Genomic DNA, 14,873 nt, shown 5'->3' with positions numbered 1-14,873 from the left:
AATAATATCATTGGCCAAAATTTAGAGAAAAATCAATGGTGCCATATATATTTAAAATAGTTGGTTGAGCTCACCAAAGTTGGAGAAGAAGATATCAATCCGAGATGGACAACAAATCTGTATAATCCTAAGATCATGAAATTCAATATTTCTTAAAAAAATATTATTTGGTCGATGATTAAAAAGATACAATTCCCTCTCCATTTCATATTATAAGTCACTTATTTAAGTTTGACCAAATTTTATAAAAATGTATATTAGCACTTTTAACACAAACCAAACATATTATCAAAATATATTCAATACTACTAGATAAAACTAATTTAATGCTCTAGATATTTCTAAATTTTTCTATAAACTCATCCGAACTTGAAAAGAATCCCAGGGACTAATTTGTATGGCCGATGAATGGAAGGGACCTGGCTAAAAAAGAATCCCCAAGAAAAGCAGGCCCACAACCGCAAGGCGGCCCAACACCAGAAAAAATTCACCGCATTCTTCTGCTCCACTGAGCACTCCCCCTGGCCACATGCATCTCGCCGCCGCCGACCACCCCCACCGCGGCGGCGGCGGCCGCGCCGCCCTCGGCCTCGGCCTCGGCCACCTCGCGGCCGCGGCGCTCCGCCGGGAGCACCGGCGCCGCGCGCTCGCCGGGGGGGCCGTCCTCGCCTCGGCGCTGCTCCTGGTGGCCACGCCGCGGCTCCGCCACTCCCCCGCGCTCCACCTCTTCGCCGACATGCGCAACCTCCTCGGCGTCCCCAACACGCTCAACGTGCTCACCGCCTACCCGCTCCTCCTGGCGGGCGTGCCCGGGCTCGTCCTCTGCCTCTGTGGCAGTGGGTGCTTCGGCATCAGGTGCGCGCTCCGCCCTTTGCCCTTGCTCGGCTGCTGTTCGGTGAAATGTCTCGCCTAAAGGATTATAAAGAAGTGCGTGAAGTTACATTGTTTCGTGATTTGCAGCGAGGGAAGAGCTGTAATTAAAGTACTCGAGAATCGAGTACCACGAGCTTGAACAAAATTATATAGGAGGTCAATTTACCCTGATTATGCTCGAAAACCTAGAGAGAGGAGGCCAGTTTGTGCCTAATTGTTTCATAACTGCTCATTTTACTACTCCCCTGGTTATGAACTTATTTACAGTTACCAACAAAGTGAAAGGGTGGTTATGAACTCCCCTGGCTCTAATAAACTGCTTCTGTCTGAGAGAAAGATGGACTGTAATGTTGGTGACCAGTGAAATAATATTTTTGCTGCTATGCTAGTATAACTTTGCCTGGGCCTGTAGCTATTACATGCTTATTCATCTAATTGCTTTAATAATCTGTAATCTTGCTATATTATAGAGTGGGTATATAATGGAATTTGAGCTAGGGTGTTCCACCAAACCGTGTACTCAAATCTTTAAATTTGATGTTGAAATTTTATTTAACAAGTGTGTGATCTTCATGTTTCTTGAAATACTGCTTATTGTACAACTAGGCTGGTATTGAGGGCATGATGCTTAAAGAGATATTCCTATTTTGCTATCCTTATTTAACAGAAAAACAGATCAGCAGGTAAGATCTGGTGTTTAATATTTTGTTTTTACTGTGGAATTGTGCAGCTTGAGATGGGAGGCCTTGGGATGGTTCCTCTTCTATGCTGGGAATGTAGCAGCAGCATTTGGCTCGGCTTACTATCACCTCAAACCAGATGATGACCGCTTAATTTGGGACAGGTTGCCGGTATCTAAATATCTCATCTTTCTGTAATTTCCCTATCTACTGTTTACTTATTTCGTGGTGTTTTCCATGGTTTCTGGACTTGGAATTTTTTTTTATATGTTGTCATTTTATGCTTCGAGTCCATTGGGAGAAAAAACTGTATTAAGTAGTTCATGTTCAAAAAATGCAGTTCACCTACTTGAATGTCCTTAATATCATCGAAGTATTAACCATAGGCAAAAAGAGAAAAAAAAGGATGTGTCTGAGTTTCCATACTACTGTGCTAGGCAGCCAATCTGACTATCATGTTATCGTGCATAACCAATGCTATTAATGAATATGTATCTATCCTTTTCCTCGATATGAATGTTCACTGGATGCTATGAACGCAGATGATGATATCAGCTTCTTCAATGTTGTCTATATTGGTAATTGAAAGAGTTGATGAAAGGGCTGGGTTATCTTGTTTGCTATCACTCTTATCTCTCATACTGGTGAGCAGTGCATGTGAAAGGTAATAGTGCCCCAGCACCTATAGCGTGTTCCATTGTTGATGTCAGTATATCAGATAATAAAATGAGTCCTCTTGCTCTGTTCTCGATGATTTCAGGGTTCTTGATGATATGCGGTTATGGGTAGTTTTGAATTCCGCTCCTTGCATTGCAATTCCTGCAATGCTATTCTTGTTTCCTCCAAAATATACACACTCAAGATTTTGGTTTCTTGCCACAGGTAACCGTTAACATCTTATGTAGTAAGGTTATGTTAGCAGAAACTCTTTCTACAAAAAAAAGCTTGAACGAAAACTGTTGTTTGATTGGCATCTTGGTGCAGGTTTTTACCTTCTTGCAAGATTTGAAGGCCTTGCTGACAGAAAGGTATACAGTGTGAACCGGTACTTCATCAGCGGCCATTCCTTGGAGCACCTTTGCTTCGCGATGGTTACCTTGATTCTTACTGTGATGCTGTCCTTCAGAAATGTTAAGATCGTCAGGTACATTTTTTGAACGGCTGTTCCATAGAATAGTTCTGCTCAACCTTTTTCCATATTATGATAGGTCTAGCAACTCAAGGACATGATCGCTCTACACTTCCAGTAAATAGTATGCATATCCTGAAGCATCTCTTTAGTACACTATGCCTGTGAAATCGTTTGTGCAAAATGCAAGTTATATGTCTCATGCTAATCTTGGTTCTATTCTACATCTCCGCAGAGACTCATGACATCCTCTGCTGGTCAGGGATCATCTCAAAGTTCTGAATGTTCAGTAGACGGCCACCGATGCAGCTGACAAAAACTTTCTTCACAGCTAACTCATCTACCTTATCCTTGTTTTTTTTTTCCCTTGGTTTCTATTCTCTCCTACACCCTGATGTGTTCCAGATTGATGTGCCCCTCCCTGACTTTGTATGTTCATGTTGTAATTTGTGAAGCAACCCAGAATTGTACGTGTTTTGTTAACTTTTGAGGGTAAAAAAAAAGGGTACTTAACGGCGAGATTGCAGTGCTAATTTTTGCCCTGAATTCAATTCAGCCATCCATTCCTCCGTTTATATTAGAAGTCGTTTGATTTTTTTTCGTTGTTAAAGTTTCTCATGTTTGATCAAGTTTGTAGAAAAAATTAGCAACATCTATAAAATTAAATTAGTTTCATTAAATTTAATATTAAATATATTTTGATATATTTGTATTGAAAATATTAATATTTTTTTTACAAATTTGATTAAATTTAAAAAAAGTTTGATAAATAAAAAAGTCAATCGATTTATAATATAATCCGGAGTTCATAACTTTTGCTTTTACTGGCAAGTGGGACCCACTCCCAGATGCGCTGTCTCCTTCGCGCTCGCGGCTCTACCTCTCGTCCCAGCCATCGGCCTCGCGGCGCGCGCCATCTCTCCGCCGCCGGCGACCAACCGATCCACCATCACCACCCTCCGACCACCAGCGCCGTCCCATGGAATCGCCTCCTCCGCGCCCACCTCGGCCGTTCCCGCGGGGACCTCGCCCTCGCGCTCTACCGACGCATGCGCGCGCTCTCCCCGGCGCTGCCGAACTCCTACACGCTCCCCCTCGCCCTCCGCGCCGCCGCCTCCCCGCGCGTCGCCTCCGCCGTCCACGCCCACGCCCTTCACCTCGGCCTCCACGCGCAGCACGACGTCGCCGGCCAGATCCTCGCCGCCTACTCCAGGCTCGGCCGCGCCGCCGACGCACGCCGCGTGTTCGACGCAATGCCGCCGGGGAGGACGACCTTCCACTGGAACGCGCTCATCTCCGCCTACTCCAGCGGCTGCGACCCCGACGCGGCGAGGGACGCGTTCGCGCGCATGGCCGCCGCAGGGGCGCGTCCCGACGCTGTGACGTGGACGGCGCTGCTCTCGGCGCACGCGCGGAGCGGGAAGCACGCGGATGTCCTTCAGCTGTTCGGTGAAATGCAAAGGAGCGGCTGCGAGGGGAACGCCGAGTCCATGGCCGTGGCGCTCTCGGCGTGCCCTTACGCCGGCGACCTTGCATTGGCCAAAGGGAAGGCGATACACGGCTGCGGCGTCGTGAAGGGCCTCATGCATGGCTACCTGTTCGTCACCAACTCGTTGATCTGCATGTACGGCAAGCTCGGAGAGATGGACGACGCCAAGAAAGCTTTCAGGGACGCGACGGCGAAGAACACCGTGACATGGAACACCCTGATCACCAGCTACGCCGCGGCTGGGCTGTGCGACGAGGCGTTGGACGTGCTCGCCCAGATGGAGCAGATCGGCGGCACGGTCGCGCCCAATGTGGTCAGCTGGAGCGCGGTCATCGGCGGGTTCGCGTCGTCCGGCGACACTGACCGCGCACTGGAGCTGTTCCGGCGAATGCAGCAGCAATGGCTCTCGCCGAACGTGGTGACCATGGCGACCGTCCTCTCCGCTTGCGCCGACCTACTGGCGTTACGGCTGGGTCGAGAGCTCCATGGCCACGCCATGAAAGCCGAGCTAGAAAGGCACTCGCTGGTCGAGAATGGGCTCATCAACATGTACGCGAAGTGCGGGAAGGTCTCCGGCGCACGGAAGGTGTTCGACGGAATGAAGACGAGGGACCTGATCTCATGGAACTCGATGCTGGCCGGCTACGGCATGCACGGCCTGTGCGACGAAGCCCTCGCTCTGTTCACCGACATGGCCGGAGCTACGGTTGAGCCCGACGGCGTCACCTTCGTCGCCGTCCTGTCGGCGTGCGGCCACGCCGGGCGTGTCACGGAGGGCCGCCGCCTGTTCGATCGCATGGTGAGAGCGCACAAGATCACCCCATCCATGGAGCACTACACATGCATGGTCTACCTCCTCGGCCGCGCCGGCTTGCTCCGGGACGCGTCGGAGCTCGTCGAGACGATGCCGGTGAGACCTGACCTGTGCGTGTGGGGAGCATTGCTGAATTCCTGCAGGATTCATGGTGATGCAGCCATGGCCGAGGCCACCATTGCCAATGTCCTGCAATCCGAGGACCAGAGCACCGGCAACCACATGCTGATCACCAACCTGTACGCCATGTGTGGCATGTGGGACGAGTCCAAGAAGGTGAGGGTGATGACGAAGGAGGCCGGATTGAGGAAGAATCCGGGGCAGAGCTGGATTGAAGTGGACAACAAGGTGGTCGCCTTCGCCGCCGGGAGCGCGCCGCCGAATCTCACCGGAGCTGAGGATGTCTTCGGAATGCTCGATGATCTATATGCAGAGATGGAAGATGAACAAAGATGAACAGCAATGCACCATGGATGATACTGCTAGCCTAGTAGCCTTCTACTGACTCTGAATTTCTCAAGCCATTCCTCAAAAGAGAAACAAGAAATCCGAAGCAAGCAGCAAGCCATCACCAATTCACCCATCAGTGCAGGCTGTGGCATAAATGGCTCGGTCCCAGTTGTTTCTGCATTGAAGAAAGCTCAATTCCATCAGGGCATCCACAGGCAAGAAATCTTCATGGCCGAAGTACCAGATAGGATATATGAGAGCATTTGCTGGTCGTCAGCCAACCACCTGAATCTCTCAGGTTTTATGGTCAAGGACTCTGGACTTTCAGGCGCCCAAGAGCTTGGCAAGCGCATTACACCATGGTTGCAACTAGCAACATTAAAAGCTCCACCAGGAACAAATTCTGGTTACGGGTTCGGGCTACTATTGACGATGGTGAAATCGCGCGGTCAGTTATCAAACTCTACTTGGGTAAGATTGAGGTCAGCTTCCTGTGACGCTGCCAGAAGGCGGCGTCGCTCTTCTCCTGAGCCAGCAGCTCCTCGAATGTCATCTCTGCGGCCTCGGCGGCAAGGGCATCCTCACGTTCGGCCTTCTCCACCAACGCACTAAGCTCAATCAACTGCCAAGGTAAATGGCATTGTTATCACAACCTTCATATTTCAATATAACAGGGCAGAGTTGCTTTTAATAAGAACATAGTAAAAGTTTACCAGTTTGTATGACTCTGACATCTGAAGCTGCTCTTGAATATAGTTGTAGATATCCGCATCCTTCTTTAGCCTTTTGTGCTCGGCTTCCAATTTATGCACCTATGCCAATACCCGAGACGTCAGTATATAAAAGAGACATCAAAAGATGTTGTTAGCAAAGATTTGCATGAATAGATCTTCTGGTCGCAAATGTATCACTTAGTCGTGTTGGTACGAAATTTGTTTTTGTCAAATGCATCACCTGTTCGCAGAGGCGGTCATAACTGTTAGCCCTGCGACTACAAGGGTTGGATAGTAAGGCCTTCTTTATTCTGCAGCTTCTTTGAACCATCTCCGACCTAATAGGCATAACACATTATTTGGAGTAATGGATGTCTGAAGCTAAATTTCATGCAAATAGCAACATACTTGTGCAGCAGTTCATTTCTTGCATCTACCAAACAGTTAATGAACTCGTGAACCTGAAAAAAAAAAGTTAAAAGCTATATAAATCATGATACACTTCAACATTACAGGGTAGAATCTAATTCGTAGAGGCTGTTACAGAATGTAGAAAACTAAAAGCCAAAAGAAACAAACAGTCGCTGAACAAAAGAAGCTTTGGTTTCTTTTCAGCAGCTCAACGTTGTCTCAAGCCCATATTACCTGGTTGAGGCAGCATAACAGAACATATGAATTGTGTGTTGTCCTTTGAGTTGGTGGCTTCACTCTTAACTCGAAACAAAATTCTGGAGTCTTAACACTACTACAAAAAGGCGGTTGACAAACAGGATTCCTATTTCTGGTATATAGTTGGTTAAAATGTAGAGCACACAGACCAAGGAATCTAATCACTGAAGAAGTGGCCATTTAATCAGATTATATGGTCCAAAATATTGTGATCAACCCAGGAACAGAGCAAGCAGCTAAGATACTACTCCCTCCGGTTCCATAATTTTTGAAGTTTTGGACAAGGTTGAGGTCAAACTTTTGTAACTTTGATTATCAATAACTTCAAAAATATTTAGTTTAAAGGAACTAAAACAACATATATAGATTTTTCTTTCAAAGTATAAGAAAAGTAAACATGCATTTATTTATTGTATATATATTATAATAGGAAAACAAAGTCAACGATATACTTTGGAGACCGTGTCATTGTCCAAAACGTCAAGAATTATGGAACCGGAGGGAGTACGTGCTCAACATATCATTATCCAGCAAAGTGATGAATAAAGAAGATTATGTCCATAAAAGCAAGAAAAACACTTATGAACTTACAATTAGGTCTCCCTTTCATTAGTGAGCTCCACTCGACACTTTGATTCCTCTTTACGAATCATTTTTTTACTGAAACAAGCACAATAGAAACTCCATACTACTTAATTGGGTAAAGACAAGGGTCTAACTTCTAAGAGTGATCTTTTTATGACATGGATCATACATTGGATCCATACCAAGTTAGTGAGGCTGTAAGGAGTAGTTAACTCTAGCTAGGTAGCAAAATTCCCCCATAAGATGCATAAAAATGGAATTCTTTAAATAATTGGCACCTTAATAGAAAATCAAGGTTCATCTGCGAAAAATAGAAAGTTGGAAACACTGGCACCTTAATTTCACTGAATCACTGGTTAGAAACGCAAATTCTGATAGCACCTGCTTGAATTGCACAAAAACTACAGGCGATGAATAATTTGGTGGTGAACACTTCACACATTCACCAAAATTTCCTATTCTTGTTCTTGCATATACTCAAAACAGACCAACCTCCCAACTCAAACTAAAATCCGACTGTTAAATAAATCCACCAGATCTAGCTGTATCACAAATACAAGAAAATATTACTAACCTTGCCAGTATCATTCCTTTTAGCACGAACAATTTGGTACATCTCATCATACACCTCTGTGATCCGCCGTCTCGTTGCACGGCACAACAGCAGGAGGGGGAAAGGTGATGTTTTTGCTTCCTTTTTCTCGTGAACAGACACCACCTCACCCAAGCCCTTCTGCTTCCCCCTCCTCCCCCGCCTCCTCTTTCCTCCACTCTCGCTACCAAGCGGCGTCGAACATTGGGATGATTCAAGAGGTGAGGAGTGCTGGTAGGGGGAATGGAGAAACGTGTTGGCGAGGATAGTAAGGAAGAAACGAACAAGGGAAGTCCTCATGGCTATGGGTTCCGGCAGAAGATCGGAGGCGAACCCTCAATGGTAGGGCCGTAGGAGCCGGTCACACAAGCTATATCTAGATCTATTTCGATTATTTTGTTTTTGTTTATTTGTTCCTAGGAGGGCGTGGCCACGTGGGTGCGGAGGTGGGTGGGCGGTGGGCGGTGGGCGGTGGGGGGGAGGGGTTAAGTTGACTCCGTTTGCTTGGCACTTGTTTGAGTCAATGGTAGAGGATTTGGTGCTTTCTAAAAAAGAAAATGGCTTTTGCTTGCTTTCCTTCATTAAAAGCTTCAGTTCTGATTAGATATGCCGTGCACAGTTACCATGAATGTGTGTCGATTGGGTCAATGACCCGGGGTTGTGGAGCATGGAACAGCACTTCTACTACTAAAATACATAGGTGGTGTGTCACACATCTCATGAATCATACACGTAGTAAATGAATTCAGTATGAATTACAGAAGGGCGTGTGGTGAATATTGTGAACAGTTCGTTGTTCAATCTTCAACTTTGAGATTTATTTCCTTTCTAAAAATTTTCAAGGCAAGTGAACACTTTAACAGCCAATGACACCAATAAAGTTAGAAAGTTGCACCAAGAATTGACGAGCAAAACAAACAAAACATTCGCTCAGCCTTTGTGCTAATCTATTCCAGTTTATGTGCCACCCAAGAAAGCAAAAGAGGACGCAGACCTACCAGATGAAACCACGCCGTGCAATTTATACTTCACAGGAAATGGCCCTCTGCCTACGTAAAAACTACGAAATAAAATGAGGTTTTGCCAAACCACTGTCATGTGGCCTGAGTACTGCATAGTGCCAAAGTCATATATGCATTTATCTAGTTTTACCAACACAGCAAAATAGAAGTCTACCACTGCTCTAGTTTGGGTTCTTTTTCAGCAGGTAACAGTGACACTGTAACCCTGAAGATATATTGCTGTCAGTGTGAATAACACTAGTGTAGTTTTTTTATTTCTGTCCTAAACAAACTTGCCGCATGTAGAGTCAGCAAAACCATTGATTTAATACTTGCCGCACTAGTGAAAATGTACAAACCAACATCATTAAATCCATAATATCAAAACCTAAGTCTGATTCTATCTTGAAAGTCTGAAATGAAAGCAATTAGCAAAACAAACAAACAAACAATGAACGGCACCCAGTTGTATATATATATATATAAGTCAAGCATGCTACTGGAGTCACATCTTTATACATCCCTAATTCGAGTAATCGCAATGCACAAAATCCTTGCATCTGAAGCGACATTTGTGATATGGAATCAGAGACGCGGCGCACTGCTGACCTGATGGATGGTGAGGGAGTGGGCCTGGCTGGCCCGCGCGAGGTCGTCGTACCGCGCGGTGATCCGCCGCTGCAGCGCGCCGGCCACCGAGGCGAGCGGGAACCGCGGCCGCCGCCGCAGCAGCTGCAGCTGCAGCGCCTCGTCCCCCTCGCCGCCCGCCGCGTCGTCGTCCCCGGCGCCCTTCCGCTGCCGCCTCCTCGCCTTCCGCCGCTTCCTCCTCTCCCTCCCGCCCTCCTCCCCCTCCGCCACCCCCGCGCCGGCCTCCGCCTGCTCGGGCAGCTGATGAGCCTCGCCCTCGCGACAGCGGCAGCGACCGCGCAGCAGGGCGAGGAAGAGCGCCGCGAGGGCTACGAGGAGGAGGACGATGAGTGCTAGTTGGTGCGGCGGTGAGTCCATCGCCGGCGAGAGCTCGTCGTCATCCCCAGGCGGGAGCTGATATATCTTTTTTTTTTCTTTTTCCTTTTAAAATTTTATTTTCTCTCGCTGGAGTGCGGTTGGGAAATCGAAGTGGGAAGCGTGGGAGGAGAGGAAGGAAGGAAGGAAGGAAGGAAGGAAGTTGCGGCGTTTTAAAAGCTCCGCGCGGCACGGCGATGCTCTTTCGCTTGCTTCGGTGTTTCGAGCTACTCTAGAGTCTAGACTTTCTAGTGGTGGAGCTGCAATGGAAGGTATTCTACGGATAAGGATGATACATCAAAGGATCTGTTTCGTTTCTGTTAGCTACTAGGCCTGAGATGTGTTTAGTTCACGCTAAAATTTAGAAGTTTGATTGAAATTGGAAAGATGTGACGAAAAAGTTAAAAGTTTGTGTGTGTAAGAAAGTTTTGATGTGATGAAAAAGTTAGAAGTTTGAAGAAAACTTTTCACATCAAAACTCTACACACACAAATTTCTAACTTTTCCGTCACATCGTCCCAATTTCAATCAAACTTTCAATTTTAGTATGAACTAAATACATCCCTAGTCTCTTGAATCAATATATCTTAAACAGTCTAATTTTTTATCTAGATTTTTAAATCTTAATAAAAGTTATAGTTTTACAGACTATAGAATGAATTGGAAGTTAAAAACTAAAAATTCTAGTTTTCTAGATTTTTATAAAGCTGACAACCAACCAGTCGCTTCTCGTGATTTTAGCTCCCCAAATAGACCCAAAGTATCGATCTCGGCGGCTATCGAGGTGGAGGATGAAGAGACCGATATAGGGCTTTACTTTGGGTGTGTTTAGTTCACGCTAAAATTGAAAATTTAGTTAAAATTGGAACGATGTGACGGAAAAGTTAAAAGTTTGTGTGTAGAAAAGTTTTGATGTGATAAAAAACTTGAAAGTTTGAAGAAAAAGTTTAGAACTAAACTCGGCCTTCGTTGGTTGCAGCCTGCAGATGAGTTTGATTGAACGTGACGTGTGATGTGTTTTGTTTAGTGAACGTTCATCCACTTTGGTTGGGTTCATTTCAGCGTTTGACACATCCTCCTATCTTTATAAGCATGTCTTGAGATTAACAAGGTCAATATTCGCGTTTCACTATCAACAGATATGTCATCAGTATTGAAATAGTTAGATGTAAATACGAGTACACGTGCTAAGTCTAGAACTTAAAACCTAGATATACTCATGAACATGTTAAAAAAAACTAACCATTTGAATTATGTTCACTTTCGCTAGGTGAGAGTATATTACGTGGATTGATGGTACTTAGTATTTTTTCTATACTTTCCTTTGTTATAAAAGCTAGCATGTGGGTGTATGCTTGGTTACATGCGTCCAAGTTATACAGAGGCTAAGAGTATTCCAGGTATGAATCTTTTTTTCCTAATTAACTGAGCACAACAATGCTTCTATTATCTAAAAACATCAATAGTACATTGTCTATGAGCACCAAATTTATACCCTAGCAGATGGGATCATCGTGTACCCACGACGGGGGGTAGATTGAGACTCAGTCTCAGGGGTGGACCAAGAGGCTATGAGGCCTCGATGTAAAAGCACATGCTAGAGAGAGGGGCTACCTCAGGGTGTGTTCGGATGCCCCTTTTCCCAACCCTCTCACTCGTTTTTCACGCGCACGCTTTTCAAACTGCTAAACAATGTGTTTTTTGTAAAATGTTTCTATACGAAAGTTGCTTAAAAATCAAATTAATCCATTTTTTGAAAAAAAAGTTAGCTAATACTTAATTAATCACATGCTAATGGATTGCTCCGTTTTCCGTGCGAAGGGTTCTGGTTGGGAACTAGTGAACACACTCTTAGAGCAAGTTTAATAGTATAGCTAACTACTAGCTCCAATTCATCTATAGCCAATCTAATAACTCATTCATACAATAGTTACATACTACACTATTAACACCTGGTCCCACCTATTATACACACACTGTGTCTTGGAGTCCGTGCTACATCTGGCTACAAATCTATAGCCCGCTGCTTTTCTCTCTCCTTATTTATCTCCTTAAAATATATTTGCAGCCGACTTATAGCCTGCTATTGTACCTGCTCTTACTTTCACTATGTATTTGGCTGCCGAAAGGCCTAGCATAAACTCTTGATCACTTCATACCCACCCACTGAGTCCACCACCATATTAGCTAAGTTCTCTCCAATCTTTAATTTACTGTCATGATAAGTTTATTATACAACCAGAAAAATACCCGTGCGTTGCAACGGGTGAAGACTATTTTAATCTTATTATTATTATTATACGGTTTAGCTAAGGTGAAATTTATCGTGGAAATTCGCTTGGATATTCTTTTTATAAAATCATGAGCCGCAATTAGGGGTCCGATCGTCTCAAGTTAGCATGTAAATTTTTTAAAGAGATTTCTTATACGACTCCTTCTGTATCTCTAAAAACGAACAAAATTAAAAACCGACTCAAAGATGGATCTGTATTTCTAAAAACGATTGAACTTAAAAACCTATTAAACACGGATGATGTATCAAAAGTACCGACAAAAATATCTTCAATTTTTTATAATAGCAGAGATGAGGATGTTTTATTATTTGTAAGAGTAACCGGTGCAACGTATGATGGCGAAAAGATTTGAATCCATTGGTTATCGTGAGAAATGCTTATGAGATCTCAGTCAAAGTTTGTTCAAATGTTTTCATGTGTGTTTGTTGTCAAAACGGTTTTTTTTCCAATAAGATATTTTTTATTGACATTGTGACTTCGTGGTTTTAGTTATAGAACACCGTAAAAGATGTTATCAAAAGTTAAATATTTGCTACTGGATACAGTTATTACTATTTTGTTCATTTTGTTTGGTGAAGAGAGGGAATACAACGAAATATATCTGAAACACCCTTGAGGTACTTGCATGTGAAAATTTCAACTTGGACACAATTCGGAGGAGTGGAGGCAACGTACGGACGGTGATGTAAAAGAAGGTTGTTTGCTAATCAGGACTTGTTTAGTTGGGGAAAATTTTTAGGTTTAGTTGTCACATCGGATATACGGATACATATTTGAAGTATTAAACGTAGTCTAATAACAAAATAAATTACAGATTTCATCAGGAAACTGCGAGACAAATTTATTAAGTCTAATTAATCTGTCATTAGCAAATGTTTAATGTAGCACCACATTGTCAAATCATGGCGCAATAAGGCTTAAAAGATTTGTCTCGCAATTTACACATAATCTGTGTAATTGTTTTTTATCTATATTTAATATTTTATGCATGTATCTAAACATTCAATGTGACAGCGTGAGAATTTTTGTTTTGTGAAATAAACAGAGCCTATTTATATTCACCAGCTTCGCACGGTCCACGGTACGCAAGGTTTTTCTCCCCACCCATAACAACAGTAGATCACTCTTAGCATGCTTCAACGATGACGAGAAGGGAAAGCAAAATAGAATATTTGTGCATGAAATGTTATGTTTCGTCTGCCATTCACGAGACATAGGTACAAACTGAGAGACCATAGCCGGAAAGTATTTTTGTGGTCTCAACTCTCAAGGCAGCAAGGTGAAGAAAGGAACATCAACATCATCTCCTGTAAGAAGGTGCATGATGCATTGGCGCCCATAGATGTCATCAACGTCGGTGGCCATCACGGTTACGTCTAGTAAGTCGAAACACATGATTGGTAAAAACGAACTAGGATAAAAATGTACGGGAAAAGTACAAATTAACCAACCCCCCTCACCCCACACACACACCGGGAACTATCACGGTCGACCGAATTACCCCTCTAAACCCGAAAATCAGACATCGTTTACCCTATACTTTCAATACTGGATAAATTACCCCATCGACCCAATCCATAATGTGTGGCAGTCTAGTCAACATTCTATTTATAAAAATGTGTGGGACCCACCTGTCATACTCCTCTTTCACTCTTCCTCTCTCTTCTCTCTCACTCTCTGTCTCACTCTTCCTCTCTCTCTCTTCTCTCTCTCACGGGTCGGTGGCAGGCGGGGGACACAGAGCGGCGGCGGCGGCGGGGGCGGGGAATGAGGAGGCAGCGTCAGCGGATGCGGCCACGACGAGCAGTCGCCCCCTCGGCGCAGCTTCCCTCCTCCTCCCCCCCTCTCTCTGTGTGTGGCACCGTCGGGAGAGCGGGCACGATGGGGGCAGTGACATAGCTCGCGGCGCACCCCGTCGGTGGCCGAGGACGAGCTCCTCCTCCCCTGTCCCCTCGTCGCCGCCCCCACTCCACTGCCACCGCTTGCAGCGTTGTTCCCCTCTTCTGCTTCATGGGGCGGGTGGGGGATGCCAGGAGGGACACAACATCGGCCTCCGGCAATGAGTCCGCGGTCCGCCGCCCATCCCCGAGCTACCTCAGCCTCGCCGTCCTCGACGCCCCGAGCGGTCTCCACCATCGCCCGTCGCCATCCTACCACCCCAAGCTACATCTGTCCTCGCCGCCGTCCTGCCTTCCTCGCTCGCCGTCGTTCCACTGCTGTCCGCCGCTGTCCTCGATGCCCCGAGCGGCCTCCGCCACCGCCCGCCGCCCCCAAGCTCCATCCGCCCCTACCGCTGTCCTGCCGCCCTCGTCCTCCAACACCCTCCTCGACGCCGCCCGCCGCTGCCGCGTCCTCCCCGCACTCTACCACCGCCCGCACGCCGACTGCCCGTCTAACGCGCGCCACCGGCGCCCGCACGCCGACCGCTGTGCGAGCTTTGTGCCTAAGAGAGAGAGAGGGGGAGGAGGTATGACAGGTGGTATGACCGCCTCTCCGCCATGGCCGCCCCGTGCGTGCCACTACTCGCCTTCGCTTCCGCCTCCGTTGCTGGTTGCACGAGTGCGCCACCGGCGTCCGAGCAA

General features: G+C 45.9%; 3 protein-coding genes across 4 annotated transcripts; 2 read left to right on the top strand and 1 right to left on the bottom strand.

Moving 5' to 3' along the window:
• The first annotated feature begins 491 nt into the window (after positions 1–491).
• LOC127766675 (uncharacterized) lies at positions 492–3,215 on the top strand. 2 transcript variants are annotated; one of them, XR_008016265.1, is made up of 6 exons: positions 492–855; positions 1,604–1,724; positions 2,096–2,217; positions 2,314–2,435; positions 2,538–2,806; positions 2,918–3,215. XR_008016265.1 is itself a non-coding variant. In XM_052291796.1 (6 exons), exons 1-6 carry the CDS (start codon positions 530–532, stop codon positions 2,925–2,927), a joined length of 861 nt encoding a protein of 286 aa, XP_052147756.1. In that variant the 5' UTR covers positions 492–529; the 3' UTR covers positions 2,928–3,215. The 2 variants fall into 2 exon arrangements, 1 of the variants encoding a protein (XP_052147756.1); XM_052291796.1 differs by having other exon boundaries at positions 2,538–2,697.
• Positions 3,216–3,496: 281 nt separating this feature from the next.
• Positions 3,497–5,539, top strand: LOC127759974 (putative pentatricopeptide repeat-containing protein At1g17630). The gene has a single exon (XM_052284183.1). It carries the CDS (start codon positions 3,531–3,533, stop codon positions 5,439–5,441), a length of 1,911 nt encoding a protein of 636 aa, XP_052140143.1. The 5' UTR covers positions 3,497–3,530; the 3' UTR covers positions 5,442–5,539.
• A 125-nt stretch (positions 5,540–5,664) lies between these two features.
• Positions 5,665–10,220, bottom strand: LOC127759975 (uncharacterized). Its single transcript, XM_052284184.1, has 5 exons — positions 9,605–10,220; positions 6,557–6,609; positions 6,390–6,486; positions 6,149–6,247; positions 5,665–6,057 (listed from the first exon to the last, which is right to left on the bottom strand). Exons 1-5 carry the CDS (start codon positions 9,998–10,000, stop codon positions 5,899–5,901), a joined length of 804 nt encoding a protein of 267 aa, XP_052140144.1. The 5' UTR covers positions 10,001–10,220; the 3' UTR covers positions 5,665–5,898.
• Positions 10,221–14,873: the final 4,653 nt, after the last annotated feature.

Source organism: Oryza glaberrima, chromosome 1 (assembly GCF_000147395.1).
Source record: "Oryza glaberrima chromosome 1, OglaRS2, whole genome shotgun sequence".
Classification (NCBI taxonomy): Eukaryota; Viridiplantae; Streptophyta; class Magnoliopsida; order Poales; family Poaceae; genus Oryza; species Oryza glaberrima.
Note: the sequence above shows the minus strand (reverse complement) of the source record. Positions and strands in the feature narration are given on the sequence as shown.